Source organism: Cnephaeus nilssonii (assembly GCF_951640355.1).
Source record: "Cnephaeus nilssonii genome assembly, chromosome: 11".
NCBI lineage: Eukaryota > Metazoa > Chordata > Mammalia > Chiroptera > Vespertilionidae > Cnephaeus > Cnephaeus nilssonii.
The window spans coordinates 71,802,657-71,818,766 of NC_137082.1; the positions used below are offsets into that span (position 1 = coordinate 71,802,657).

Here is a 16,110-nt window from a genome sequence, read left to right on the forward strand (position 1 = left end):
TGTTAATTTGTGCAGGAACACAAAGTGCTGCTCACTGGGACACCCTTGCAGAACTCTGTGGAGGAGCTCTTCAGTTTGCTCAACTTTTTGGAGCCATCACAGTTTCCTTCAGAGACTGCTTTCTTGGATGAGTTTGGAGATCTGAAAACAGAGGAACAGGTAAATAGGAGCCTGAAGGATCAAGGAGACAATGTGATGATTACTTTACCATCAAGGAGAGAAACCACTGTGGGGACAGGGGTTAGCAAGTTCTGACATCCTTTATTTAATGTATTTTTTGTTTATGTTGAGGAGGATAAGCTGATTATCAGCAGTTCTTATTACTGCAAAGAATAAATGAATCAGCACCTAAAATATTTTATGTTGACATATCAGACCTCTAGCCTTCACTAATCTCCCATGTAAGTTCAGTGATTTTGCTCATAGCTGTGATTTCAGGATCATGGTGCTTTCTTTTGCTCCCCTCATCCTTCCTCCTTCCTCCTTCCTCCTACATAATCTGCAACATATTCTCAGGCTCATTTTTTAGTTCAACAAAATACTCAAGAGCAGTGAGGAAAAGAAGGCAATTATATATTAGAGTAGTTGGTAAGTCCATCTTTGTCCATATCAACTGAATTTCCTCAATTTTGAAAGATCTAGTCCTGAGTCTGGCTTATTGGACTCAGAGCTGATTCAAATGGCCGACATTAATAATTCTACCAGGGTAGAATTATCTACTAAAGATTACAGAAATAAGCCAGACAAGTTTAAATGCGTCAGGAGAAACAAGAATAGAATTGGGGGCTTTATTAGGAGAAAAAGGTCACATCTGTTTGGAAATCAGGAAGATTTCACAGATTACAGTCTGAAAGTGGACTTGGAAGAGTGGATAATTTTTCAGTAGGTGGAGAGAGAAGAGATGGTGACTATTTTACATAGGAAAAATGGGAATTTATTGTTTTTTAAATAGAATTTATTCGGGAGTAAGGAATCATTCATATAAGCTGGAAACAGGATGGATGATTATGGAGTACTAGAAGCCCTGTGCACAACATTCGTGCACTCGGCGGGTGGGGGGGTCCCTCAGCCCAGCCTGGGCCCTTTGACAGTCCGGGAGCTGTGGGGAGCAGGCCTACGCTGTCAGTCAGACATCCTTAGCCCTGCTGCAGAGGTGGGAGGGGCTCCTGCCACTCCACTCACCAGCTGTGAGCCTGGCTTCTGGCTGAGTGGTGCTCCCCCTTTGGGAGCGCACTGACCACCAGGGGGCAGCTCCTGCATTGAGCGTCTGCCCCCTGGTGGTCAGTGCACGCCATAGCGACTGGTCATTTCGCTGTTCAGTCGATTTGCATATTAGCCTTTTATTATATAGGATGAGGACAGAGGTTCAGAGCTATATTTTGGGAAGATCTGGAAAGACAGGTTGAAGAATTTGGTGGGTATTAGAGGAGCAATGCAAAGCTTTGATTGCAGGAGTGACATAATTAGTTCTGCTAAATTAATCTAGCAATGGTGTGACAATGGGTTAGGGCAGAGAATGTGGGGACTGAGAAACCTAGGGACTTTCACTAACAGATGTCAAGGGTACACTCTGTGGTTCCAATCTGTTTGCTTCTACTTCTGTGGCAAGGCAGACTTTGAGAGCAATGAATAATCAAACTGAATTCCACTTCTGCTACATGTGCAGTATCTATTGATCCTCCAAAAGCCAGCTCCAGCCCCCTCTCCATTTTTGGACCATTAGAAATGCATTCTTTTCTTCCATTGCACTTATTTTGTAGTATGCATTTTTTCTTCTTCCTAGACAATGACCTTCTTGAGGAAAAGGCCCACATCTTCTCTAAAGTTGTGTGTGTTGTATTGACCAACACAGTATCTGGCACATAGTATAGTTTAAATCAGCGGTTACCAACTGGTGGTCCGTGAGGTTAAAAGTTTAGTGACCACTGATCTAGATGATCCAAGGTATGAAACAAGTGAAGGGCAAAGCGGAACCCAGCATGTGGCAGATGGGCATTTGTGCCTATTTCTTTTCTCTCTGGGTTCTTATGTAGTAACTAGAGGCCTGGTGCACGAATTCATGCACATTGAAAGGAAATTAATTAGAAGGCGGCACCTGGGGTGGCGCCGGAGCTTGAAGGGTTTCTGCATGTGAGCAGGGTCCCTCTGGCAGGTGGGATCCCTTGGCCAGGCCTGAGGGAATTGGGCCAAAACCAGCAGTCCAACATCCCCTGAGGGGTCCCGTTTTATGAGGTGGCACTCTGCAAAGTTGTTGTCGCTCCACAGCTCCTGCATTGAGCATCTGCCCCCCTGGTGGTCAGTGTGCATCATAGCTACCAGCCAGTCTCTTAGCCTTTTATATATAGATTCCTAATCCACTTGGGGGATTAGATTCCTGAGTACCATGGTAGGTAAAATGAAAGTCTCAAATGAGGTAGGTTTAAAATTGGGGTTAGTTAGGATAAAACCACAAAAATGACATCAAATGTGTATGTTTTAAGTCACAGTAAATAAAAGTTCTAGAAAGCATCTGCTTCCAAAGTAAAGCATTTCCATCATTGTTTAAAACCTGCTCCAGTAAGTAGCTCTTCTGAATCACTCTCTTCAGGAAGCATTGGCATGTGCACAACTTATTTATGCAGAATCTACTCCTTAAAAATTTTTGAACAGGCCTTTATGACTCAAAACTTGATCTTTTGCACTTCCATTTTCCTGTATTTTATTTTCCCACCAGGATTACTCTTATTGGTATCATGTTTTAGCTCAGGGTTAACTTAGGTGCCTTGACTTTGAATTGTCTTCTTGGGAGAGGGAGCAGGTCTCTGGTCAGTGCAGTCAAAGTGAATAGAGTTCTGTTCTCCAGGCCTGGGCAGTCAGAAGAACAGAAAAATCATAGCAAAGAACACTGTCAGGCTGAAAGCACCCCTGATGTGATAGCTTTCATGATGGAATGGTAGAAGTCACCTTACAGCACCAGCTTTCTATATTCTGCTTCCCCCAAACATGTTTACTGAAGTTATTTGTAACATATATGAAGAATCTGTTTCCAGATTGCCTCTACTTCTTACGTGAGATATAATTGACATACTAGTTTTAAATGCACATCACAATGATACAGTGAATAGATATATTATGAAATGATTACCACAATAAATCTAGTTTAGTTAATATCCATCACAGTGCATAGTGACAAATATTTTTCCTAGTGAGGAGAACTTTTAAGATCTACTCTCAGCAACTTTCAAATACGTAATACAGTCTTATTAACTATGGTCACCTTGCTGTTCATCCTCGAGACTCATTTATTTTGTAACTGGAAGTTTGTACTTTTTGACACCTTCATCCATTTCTCCCATCCCAGATTGCCTCTACTTCTTACTTTGTTCTTTCAGCATCTAAGTCTTCCCTTTATAATATGTCACTTATACCTGTTAATGTGGCTTAAATATTTCTCAGTTAATTGCTGCACACACGTGCATGTTAGAGGGGGAGAGGTTTGTTTTCTCCAGGCTGGAGAATAGGTACTGTCTTTTGTATTTTTCTTTCTTTATATCTTGTAAGGTTGTCACATAGTTTCTCAGTAAACACTAGTGAATGAAAACCAGACCCCTTTTTTCCTTTCAGCCTCATGTTCAGGGATCAGTTATGATCTTTCATTTAGTCTGCTAACACAGTACTGTGCTCAAGAGTTTGTAGTGAAGGGTGGAAACCCCCGTAATCATTAAATCTGGATTTACCTGGACAGGTGAAGAAACTGCAGTCTATCCTAAAACCAATGATGCTTCGGCGGCTGAAAGATGATGTGGAAAAGAACCTTGCTCCCAAACAAGAGACAATCATTGAAGTAGAGCTGACCAATATCCAGAAAAAGTACTACCGGGCCATCCTGGAAAAGAACTTTTCCTTCCTGACTAAAGGGGCAAATCAGCACAACATGCCCAACCTCATCAACACCATGATGGAGCTTAGAAAGTGCTGCAACCATCCCTACCTGATCAATGGTGAGTGGGCGATGCAGGGTGATACTCAGGCCTGTTGTGGGTCTCTGCCACAGGCTCATGATAACCAACAATTGTAGTTATTGAGTTCCCATTAGATACTAGGATGTATGTATTCTCACCTTTTTACAGAGTATTAAACTGAGATTCAAAGAGGTTGATGGATCTACCTAAGCAGTTTAATGAGTACAAAGAGCCACATTTTGAAACTGTCTGTCTGAAGATGGGGATGTTACTCATCAGTCTGTTGTCCATTATGTCCTGTGGGGACAGAACATGTGTTACTTTGTTGGGTAAATGGTCATGATGCAATGAGTGAAAACTCTGTAGATAAATGAAGTTGCCTATACCATAAGAGTATATATTGGAGCCTTTTTTTTTTTTTTGCAATAAAACTTTTTGAGAAAATTTTAAATCAATAATCAATATCTGGCTTGGATTTGCTTATAGTTAAATTTTTATGACATTTAAAGATACGTCTTTTTGTCAACTTTCTGTGAAGGTTTCTTTAACAGCATAAGTCATCTTGGTATCTCAAATTCTTCTCTACCAGGAGAGCAAAGCACCTGAGTTCTCTGTACCTGCTGCCACTGCAGAGCCCTCTGCTGGGGCACAGACTAGGGTTGTACATACAGCATTGCCTCACTGGACTTGGTCCCGAACCCAAGAATTCACTTAATTTCTCCTAGGATCTGTAAAGCAGAGAGCAGCTTTTACCCTTAATGTTTTTTCAAGGAATATTTTGTTTTGTTTTGTTTTCAGGGGCAGAGGAGAAAATTCTGGAAGATTTCCGGAAAACCCACAGTTCTGATGCCCCTGACTTTCAGCTACAGGCCATGATTCAGGCGGCAGGGAAGCTGGTGCTGATTGATAAACTACTCCCTAAGCTGATTGCAGGTGGCCACAAAGTACTTATCTTCTCCCAGATGGTGCGCTGTCTTGATATCCTGGAAGATTATCTCATCCAGAGAAGGTGAGACTGATGTCAAAGCTGTGTGTCAATGCTGCAGGCACTACCTTCTTTTTGATACATTTTGATTCATTCAAAAATTGTGCTTTAACAACAACAAAGCATTCAAAAAGGGAGGAAAGGAATATCTTCTTAAAGATTCTCTAAAACACAGAGTTAAATCTTATGACCAAGTATATCCAAGTTTAACTCTCTAGAGTGAATTTCATAGCTTATAATGTAGAGCCCTTGCTTTGCTTAAAAACGATATCCTACATGTTTGTTTATATTCTTTGTAGTTGGATAAAACAATTTAATCAACATTAGAGAATGTTAAAAAAAATAATGTGTTTACTTTTATTGTTTTGCTTAATGATGATGAGAGAAATACATCCTAGAAAGCATCACTATGTGTCAGGTTACTAAAAGAGCATAATCTGACAACTCACAGGAAAATAATTTGGGGGATATTTCATGTCCTTTTTCAGCAAACTCTCTAGGTTTTATGATACACTAGCTATGGCATCCTAGTTTATTTTCTTGTTCACACTCCTATAATTTCTTGATCCTAGGTCCATTACTCATGAAGGTGGAAAGTCAATGGTGTTATTTGGATTCTTTGTGGGTACTGCATTTGTTACGTTGGGATACATCAATGATCTGAAGATGATAAATGGATTTTTAACAACTCTTAATGATAAAAGATTTTTCAGGATCATAGAAACTGTTAGTCTAGGCATTGCTAAGTTTACAGGAAATTCTTGTTTTCTTAAAGTAAAATCATGGCAAATCTCAGTTGTCTTAAATATTCTTGTCCTGGAAGATTCTGTTTGTTCTTCTAACATGTAATTTCTAAAAGAGTGTTAAATGGCAAATTTAGGTATGGGTTAGGCTGACATTTAATATTTACATAAATAATTCCTTGAAATCGGAACTCACTTTAGATTAGGAACCCATTGCCAGAACACTTGCTTTTCATAAATATATTATCTTACTCTTCAAAATATATACAAAACAACTCATAGTTTTCAGTTTTTTAAAGAACCCCACAAAATGAGTAACAGTATAATTAACACACTTTTATTAAGAAGGGTATCCTTATTTAGCTCCCTTTATGCTATTTTTATTTATCATTTATTGCTTACTTTGTTTTCAAATTACTTAAGTAATACAGTTTCTTTTGATAATATGGGCACATATAACACCAACACCTGCCCAAAGCCTCCATTCAGACTTAGGTGTTTATCTTCTTCGTCTTTTTTCTTTGTTCATACATATATTTAGCTTTGTTGCTTACTTGTTTAAGTATTCTACATTCTACTTTGTAACTCACATTTTTATTTAATATATTATGAAAAAATTTTTAAATTATTTTCCTATGACACAATTTTGGTGATCTGTCTGATATTCTTATTGTGTCTTATGAGTTGTTTTCAAATTTTCAGTACTTTAAGAAACTCTGAATATCCCTTTACATCCATTGTAAATATTGCCAGTTATTTTCTTAGGACCAATTCTGATGTACATTTTTAAAAGCATTTAGTACATATTTTCAAAGCCCCTGTAGATATTTAAATTATGTTTTAGTTTGTATTTCTGATTATTAATGAGTGAATTTTTTACATATCTTTATTTATATTGCTTTTTTATGAGTTGTTCATGTTCTTTCTCCATTTTCTGTTGCTCTTTGTCTTAGTTTATTCATTTATAAGAATTGTTTGTTTACTTAAGAATATGGTGTATATATTTCCCCAGTATTGTTTTTGACTTTTTACTTATGGGTGTGGGCTTTTGTATGTTTACTTTATTCCCAGAAGTTTTAAATTTTATAATAGTTAAATCTCTCCATCTTAAAACAGCTTTAAAATAAATTTAAATGATTAAATCAATATGCTTAAATAGCCTTCACTCACCTGTTAACCATTACATCATTTGAATATTCTGAGGTGTTTCTTTTATGGTTTCTTCATCCTAATAGCACCTAACAGAGTTCTTCTGGGCTTAATATCATCATTACTCTTCTCCTTTTAATTCAGTTTTTTTTTTAATGTTTTTTTGATTTTAGAGATAAAGAGAAACATCAATCGGCTGCCTCCTGCAAGACCCCTACTGGGGATCGAGCCCACAATCCGGGCATGTGCCCTGACTGGGAATTGAACCAACAACCTTTTTGTGCATGGGACAAGGCTCAACCAACTGAGCCACACTGGCCAGGGCTAATTCAGTTTTTATTTTCATTAAAGTTATGCATTATTCAACATAACTTAAAGAGGCAAATTATTCTATTAGACTTATGAAAAATTGCATTTCCTAATTTACTCCCTTCTGGCCCCTGAGTTTTTCCAACCTCAGAAACAATTAATTACTTTAAACTCTTTATGCTATTTCTTTTGGTATTTATAGCTATATCTAAAAAATGTTAATAGTTATAATTTTTTTTCAGTTTTAGATATTATCTGTTCTCACTATGTAAATGCCACATGTGCAATTTCCTGTCCTCCTATCTTCCCAAAATGCCACATATTACTTCGGATTAGATTAATGTTCAGTGTTTATTAGGACTTATGTAAATGCTAAATTACAGCTTAGTCATGTAGTACCTGTTATTTCTTTATTGCATAATTTTTATTTTCCCTGAAGCTAAAAATTAGCTTTTTATTTCATTGCTTATTTTTCTGTGTACTTATTATAATTCAGCTCCACACTTTACCCTGGTTGCCTGAATCTCCTCTTGTGGCGGTCACGCACATCAGTTCATCGTCTCAGGGCCATCTCTTCTGGGACCTTCTAACGTGCTCCTCTGTGTTCAGTGCTCTTCTCACCTAGTACACAGTTGTCATCTGTTATCTCCCTTCCTTCATCATGCTGACAAGTTTCTTTCCTTCCCACTTGAATCAAATTTCCTTATTGGTGGATCTCATGTACCTCTTCTGGGAGCTTCTGAGAAAGGGTGAATGATAAGTGAATTTTGAGACTTTGAAATGTTTGTAGTCTACTCTCATTCTTGAGTAATAGTTTGGCTGGGTTTGAGATTCCAAGTTAGAAATCATTTTCCCACAGAATTTTGAAGAGTTATTAGTTCATTGTCTTTTTGTATCCAGGGTTGTGGTTTAGAAGTTCAAAGCCCTGCCCTTCTGATTCCCAGTCTGTGTATGTGACTTTTTTTTTTTTTTTCCTGTTTAGAAGCTTTGATATATCCTCTTTGTCCCAGTGCTGTGAAGTTTTACAATGAACTGTTTTTTGTATGGGATGCATTGAATTAGATACTAAGTAGTTTTTCCTATTTGAAATCTAAGTTCATCAGCTCTGGAGAATTTTCTTGGATTTTTATCTTTCATTATTTCTTTATGCTTTGTTTTATCTTTGTGGAACTCCTGTTATTTGTATGTCAGGTCTTCTGGATTGATCACCTGATTTTCTCTTTTTTCTCCATCTTATATTTTGCTATATTTTCTGATAGAATTCCTTTACTCTCTCTTCCAACTTTAACCCTAGGTTTTCTTTGTATAATTATATTTTTAATTTCCTAGAGCATTTTCTTCTCTAAATTTTAAATTCTTATAACATTGTACTGGTTATTTCATAGGTACAGTGTCTTCTTTCGTTTTTCTGAAATTAATCATGATAGATTTGTTTTTTCTTCCTGCAGCTTTCTCCAAGTCAGAATTATACACACACACACACACACACACACACACACACACACACACTAGGGGCCTGGTGCACGAAATTCGTGCACTGGTTGGGGGAGTCCCTCAGCCCAGTCTGCCCCCTCTCACATACTGGGAGCCCTCAGGGGATGTCCTACTGAGGCCACCGGGCTGATCAGGGGAAGGCACCAACCCCATCACCCCGCTGCTGCAGCCACTGCCAGTCACCACAGCCACCAAGGTGTTTTCATCAACACAGACTCCAGTCCCTTCACCATGAAAAAATGACAACTTTCTTTAGGCATTTTCAAGATGTGTCTTTCATAGGATATGACATTTCTTTCTTTATTTTTTTTTATCCTCACCTGAGGATATGTTTCCATTGATTTTTAGAGAATGTGGAAGAGAAAGGGAAAGACAGAGAGAAACATCAAAGTGAGAGGAACACTTTGATTGGTTGCCTCCTGCATGAGCTCTGACCTAGGCCCCAGCCAAGGAGGAGCCTGCAACCTAGGTACATGCCCTTGATCAGAATCGAACCGGACCCTGTGGTAGGCAAGCCTAGGCATTATCCACTGAGCCAAACCGGCTAGGGCAGGATATGACATTTCTTAGCCCTCCAGCAGTGGACCTTCCTTTTTTTCTCCAGGAGTGTGGTGGAAAAACCCTAGATCACCTTTTTTGATTTTTATACCCAAGCTACTAAGAATATTACCAGTGGCAAACAGGGAGCTTAGCCAATGAGCGATCAGAAAAGGTATTTCCTCTGTAGTTCACACCAATCGCCTCCGATCTCTGGCTCCGCCCCTGCCAAGGCCTAAAGCCTCCGGGCCTGGGCAGGGGCCCCCAGCTCCCTTTGATAGCCCGATCGCCCGGCTCCGCCCCTGCCCAGGCCCCAAGCCTCTGGCCGGGGCTTGGGGCCTGGACAGGGGATCCCCAGCTCACTCCAATCGCCAGCTCCACCCCTGCCAGGCCTATAGCCTCAGGGCCTGGGCAGGGGCCCCCCCCAGCTCCCTCCGATCTCCCTCCACCCCTGCCCAGGAGCTCCCTGGCTCAGGCCCTTCCCAGGTTGCTCAGGACCCAGAGGGGGCCTACCTCGGAGTGACCTGGGTGCTGAGAAAGTTCTCGGGACACAGGCTGCTGGGCACCTACGTATGCAAATTAACCTCCATCTTTGTTGGGTTAATTTGCATACTCACTCTGATTGGCTGTGGGCATAGCAGAGGTACGGTCAATTTACATGTTTGTCTGTTATTAGGTATGATATATATATTTATATCTTTTTTATTAGAATTCTGGGTTTGTTTGTTTTTCTTTCTTTCAACACTTTTAAGTATTATTCCACTGTGTTCTGGCCCCCATAGTTTCTGATGAGAAGTTCTGCAGTCATTTAAGTCACTGTTCTCTTGTATGTAATATGTTGTTTTATTCTGTGTAGTGAGATTTTCGTTTGATTTTTGATTCGCAGTTTGACTTTAATGGGTGGAGTTCAACCTCTGCAGAGTTCACAGAGCCTCTTGAATGAATGTGTAAACGTATATCATCAAATTTGGGAGGATTTGAATCTCTATTTCTTCTATTTTGTTATTCCTTTTGCCCCAGCCTCTGGTTTCTTTGTAAGACTCCAATTACCTGAATGTTTGACCTTTTGGTATTGTCCCACAGGCCCTTGTTCTGTCTCCCCGCCACCCCTTCAGTCCTTTTTCTCTCTTGTTTTGATTTATCTGTCTTCAGATTCTGACTCTTTTCTGCTATTTCTTTCATGCTTATTAAGCCCATCCAAAGTTTTCTTTATTATACAGATTATATTTTAGTTCTAAGAGTTTCATTTGTTTCTCAGTTTGATGTCTCTCTCCGGTGATTTCCTATCTTTTTGTTCATTGCATACATTCCTTCACTTTATTGAGCATAATTATAACAGCTATTATAAAGTTCTTACCTGATAATTGTAAATTTTTGGATTTTACACCTGTTGATTGGATTTTTTACTCTTGAAAATGGGTCACATTTTTCCTGTTTCTTCATGTTACATAATTTTGTTTTTTTCCATGGACATTGTGAATATTTTGTTGTGGGGATTCAGGAATCTGTTACATTTCCATGAAGATGATGGTTTTTATTTGGAGGTATTATATGAGATGTGACTAAAAATGCAAATTCTGTCAATGTCTCTAGTAGATAACAGCTGCAATCTCAGCTCAGACTACACTTGGTCTGCCCCAAGCATGTCTGAGTCAGAGGCCAGCCAGAGACTTGAGTAGAGTTTATAGCCAGAGTTTGGGGTATACCCTCTCTGTCTTTTCCTCTGCTCAAAACCACAAGTTTCTGTTGCTCTCCAAAATCTGCCTGCTTTCCTTAACTCTCCAGCGCCCTCAGAGAAATTTCTCTGTTCATTTGTTTTGTTTTCTGTATTTCATCTGGACTTTGTGGTTGTTATTTGCTGAGAATTGGTGTGTTAGGACCTTGCCCCTCCATACCAGAAGCAGAGCCTCTGTGTTTCAGATCTTAGCCATCAGTTGGTGGGCACTGTCGAGCTGATTGGAAGCTCTAGGTATGTGGGCTAGGACTGCTGGTTCTGGGTCACAACCTGCATATGTAAACACTAGTCGTCTAGATGGACCATTTCATTGGGGAATCTCCAGTGTCAGTATTTTTGGGTGTTTCCTTTCTTTCCCTAGCTGAAAGGATGGGAATTTTTTTTTTTTTTTTTTTTTTTTTTTTTTTTTTTTACAGAGAGGAAGAGAGAGGGATAGAGAGTTAGAAACATCAATGAGAGAGAAACATCGATCAGCTGCCTCCTGCACACCCCCCACTGGGGATGTGCCCGCAACCAAGGTATATGCTCTTGACCGGAATCGAACCTGGGACCCTTGAGTCCGCAGGCCGACGCTCTATCCACTGAGCCAAACCGGTTTCGGCAAGGATGGGAATTTGATTGTACCTGGAGCTGATTGTAGGGAAGGAGGGTAGAGAGAGGTAGGGAGATCGCACTCTCTCTTCCCTTTTTTCAGTCTAATACTTCTACCTTTAACTGAGATTGGAACCCCTTCGGGTAGAGAAGGGTATGGTTCTTTTGTTTTACCCTCTCAGGGCAGGGATGTGTGATCTATAGGGCTGATATTCAACCAGTTCCCCTGGTTTTTAGATTCTTTGCATCCCCATTTTCAGGAGTATCTGATGCCATCAATGCCCAGTCCCTTTGGGTATTCTGCAGTATTAGGTCAGGTTATTTCTCACCTGGGATTCTGCTTTCTTTAAATTTAATACCATATAGCTGACTTTCCATCTTCTAGAATTTTGTTGTAATTTCTCCTGTTCTGTTTGTGGGTTTATTTAGGGGAGTGTATTATGCGTTTTAAAAAAATTCTTTAACTATTATTTTACTAGAAGATTGGGAAGATAAAAGAATAAAATATGCATGTTAATTCATAATCTTTAACTGGATTTCTTTTTTTTTTGATATGTCAGTCTGCAATCCTTCTGTAATTTTGATAAATGGTATATAATGCGCATTTAATCTAGTTTATTTCTAAATATGTCTAATTTTCTATTTACTAAATAGTCCATGTTTCCCCCCTATTCATCTAAAACACTATTCATAAAATATACTGAGATATTATATATGCTGGGTATATCCCTAACCTTTCTGTTCTGATCAGTAGTTTTATTCTTTTCTCATATATTATTGCAGATGAACTTCAGAATTATTCTTTTTTAGTCTATCCTTGACTACTTCAGTCTCCCACTATTAAAAATTATGTGTGTGTGTTGTGTGTGTGTACACACACATTTACACGTCTGTATTTATCTCTATATACATATATCCATTTATTGGGATTTTGATTGGCTTTTACACATTTAGTAGAGTAGGATTGACATCTTTACAGAATTGAAGAACATAATGTTCACTACATTTATTCAGGTCTTTTGTATACACTGTTGATTGAGTAAATATAAAGTGCCTACCTTGTGCTAGAACCTCGGTAGGTGTTAGGGAGATGATGAACAAACCAACGTAGCCCCTACTGTCATATTGCCAAATCCTTCATATTTCTTATAAGTTTCATGCTAAGTGTTTTATATGTTTATGGCTGTTGTGAATGGGTGATTTTTCACTCTTTATGTTTTCCAGCTGTTTATTGTTGGGAGACAAGAAAGTCATTCATTTTCCTTTAGGCCTTGTGAGAACATTTCCTGTTGTGCCAAAATGTGTCCCTCCACCCCTTCCTCCTCCCCAAACAAAGTGCACAGAGGTTTCCCAGAGTGCCACCTGCTTCTCATTGATATTTGACAATGACTCAGAATTACAGTTTCATGAACCACATCAACTCCTAGGGAGTTAGTTCACAATACAGTTGATGCAGGGGGTTAATTGCTGCACTGATGTTTGGTGTGGGAATTTTATGATGTCTGATTTCTTCATTCAGACTTACTCGCCCTCAAGATTTTCTTTGTTTTTGAGCCTTGTTGCTTCTCCAGCTGTCAGTTTGGTTTTGTTCCCATTTAATTTCATGCCATACTCTCATCCAGGGTGAGGGCATAGCCAAAGGATTTGGCTCAGAAGTGAGGGGATGAGGAACAGTTGAAAAAAACTCTAATAATTGAATTTTTATTTTAGTTTTTGTGTTCTTCGAGAGCACTCCCTCAAAACTGAACAAGTGATGGAAATGAGAATTAATGTTCCAATCATCCTGCACAATTTCTAAAACCATCGTTAAGTCATAGCTGGCAGAATGCTATCTAATTTTATGGAAATAATTTTCCCTGGGTGATGGCCAAGCTATGTCATCACATTCATTGACTTCTCCCAAGGCTATGCTAACTCCCTGCCTCACTCAGATCCGTGGGCATCTCGCTCCTCTCTGATGGCTGCGGGTGTCTTGTCAAAGAACATTGAGTTCTCTGTGCCTGTGGTTATAATCGTTGGCATGTGTGATGGTTGGGGTGGTAGCTGCTATTGTTTCATTGTGTCAGCCCTGTCTCCTGCCTCCAAATCCTGTGCTTCTTCCACACATCACTTACATGGCCCAACTGCTGTGGGAACCCACCCAAACCAGATCCTCGCTGCATTGATTTATCAAAATCATTTTGATACCTGTAGTTTCTTCTTTCATTTTCTGCCAGAGCTACAAGTTTCCTAAGTTTACTGGTGTTTTCCTATTTAACTTTCTCTTCTAAGTTCTTAAGAAAATCTTTCTGTTCTGCTGCATTGAAATGTAGGGCACAATATGAAGGCCACACAGCAAACTGGTTAAGAGTGTGGACTTTGTTTGAATCAAATGGATCTGAGTTAACTCACTTACCAGCTAGGTAATAGCAAGTTATTTTTATTGTATGGGTTTTTGTTGTTTTTGAAAATTTCCTCAAGTGTAAAATGGGGATGGTAATAGTAAAACTACCTCATAGAATTATTGTGAGAGTTAAATGTGATGATACATGTAAAGCATGTATCACAGTGCCTGGCAGAGTTGACACTTCGGTTGCTGCTAATATTGTTGCTGTGGCTGTTATTAATAGTAACGATAATTATATCTAATTGCTTCATAGTGTTATAGAATTTAGAATGTAACTCTTACCTTTTATCTTACGATATAAGATCTTCTTAGTCTGCCTTCATGACAATCCTGTCATCATCACTCATTTTATTTGCTACTGTAGTTTCAAATATTATTCCTAAGTTTGTTACATAAAAAAAAAAAAAGAAAGAAAAGAAAAGTCTACACCTGTAATTCCAGGTATGGATGCACTGCAGCTTTGTAAGAGGAAGACATATGTTCGGACTTGGTTCTTTGCTGTGTTACATGTCCCTTAGAGTCTGAGTTGGTTTGGTTTCTTTACATGGATTTCCTTGGGTGATTTCTTTACATGGATTTTCCTTTTCCTCAAGAAAGTCAGGATTGTGTTGCCCAATTTAGTTGTCTGGAATCATCCCCACACAGAGTCATCTGCCCCTAGACTGTCTATTCTTATTCTCTTACCAATTATTTGTCTGAAATTTTAGAGGCCAGATTTCCCAAATTCTGGGCTACTGGTAAGATTTTCATCAAGATTTATGTTCTTGACTATTGTTGGGTCTAGGATGATTTGGTCCTCTTCTCACAAGGTTCTGTTGCTTCTACTTTACCAACCAGTTCATGCTTGGAGGTCAAATTGGGTCCAGGTAACATCCCCTTGTTAATTCATGTGTTGGCAGGGGTAAGTAAGAAAAGAATAAGACTCTAAGCAGCTGTCCAGGTTGCTACAATATTTTAATGCTCTGTTAATTACATTATTTCATCATAAAGGTACCGTCTGTGTTTTCTGATTGGGTAGACAGATAGTAATATGATCCCATAGTGTTTCATTTCTTTTATTCTCCTTCCTTTTCCCTTCTCCTCCACCATGCTTTCCACCTTTATTTCTTAACTTCCACACAGGTATATGCCTTCTTAAGTATATTCAGCTTTACTTCCTCACTTTATTTTGCTTTAAAAATTCTTTAGTTTTCCCCACCCCTGACATAGCACAAAACATTTTCTGTGAGTTCTCCCTGCTTACGTGGCAGTATACTGCCCAGAAGACCTTGGTTTCAGCTGTAAGCCTGGAAGTTTTGCTGTGCACCTCTAAAGCGTTGAGGAACTGTTAGGTTAGAGATGACCAGCCCAGACATCAAGGGACTGCCTGTCATTATAGTCTTCTTCCCGTTTTCAGTTTCACAGAAAGCAGTGAGGGGCTGATTTAACTCTGATTCCTTTTATGAATACGACTGAAAGCAGGTGGTTGAGGCTTTTATTTGCTTTTCGGGGTCTTATGATTACATTCAGTGCAAGTTAAAACTGGGAAATGACTTGAGAATAAGTTGTTTGGGCAGTGGGAATTGATATTTTTTTGTGTTTACAATTCTCCTAGTCCTCCTTAGTTTGTGGCTTTTTTTGTTTTTGTTTGGGTTTTGTTTGTTTTGAGGGGTGACACTGCAATGCAGTTTTAGATGTCTGTCCTGCTGCATATGTAGAGGGTGGGGATTCTTCTAGACTGTGGACATTTGATCCATATTTAGAAGTGAGGGATTTAAGGCCATCGGTCAACAGCTTCTTGCATTGTTTGCTGTTCTCCATTGAAGTCATGATTAACACCTGGGCTTTCGTTCGTTTGGGTCCCCTCAGATACACCTATGAGCGAATTGATGGGCGAGTACGGGGAAACCTGCGCCAGGCAGCCATCGACCGGTTCTGTAAGCCAGACTCAGACCGCTTTGTCTTTCTTCTGTGCACCAGAGCGGGAGGCCTGGGGATCAATCTCACAGCCGCTGATACCTGCATCATATTTGATTCAGACTGGAACCCACAAAATGACTTGCAGGTAACCATTAGGATGATTGCTGTTTGCCTTAGCCACCCCGAACCCAAGAACATATGGCAGGGCCTGGCTTGGCTATAGAGTATCTGCCATGTTCCATGCTATGGTGTGAGCCAGAGGGCAGGCTTAGGGCCTCGGCCTAGGGTAACTGAATGAAAAGTAAATGTCGGCCCTTCCTACTAATAAGAGAATTGCTTTT

At 39.5% G+C, this 16,110-nt stretch overlaps 1 protein-coding gene across 2 annotated transcripts in view; it reads left to right on the forward strand.

Annotated features, from left to right (window-relative positions):
• Window positions 1–16,110, forward strand: part of CHD6 (chromodomain helicase DNA binding protein 6) — a 181,831-nt gene that overhangs the window by 91,834 nt on the left and 73,887 nt on the right. For both annotated transcript variants that reach the window (XM_079785076.1, XM_079785077.1), the window contains 4 exons: window positions 16–159; window positions 3,725–3,980; window positions 4,740–4,950; window positions 15,719–15,914. In XM_079785076.1, the coding sequence (XP_079641202.1) occupies window positions 16–159; window positions 3,725–3,980; window positions 4,740–4,950; window positions 15,719–15,914 (807 nt within the window). The remainder of the gene's footprint in view (window positions 1–15; window positions 160–3,724; window positions 3,981–4,739; window positions 4,951–15,718; window positions 15,915–16,110) is intronic.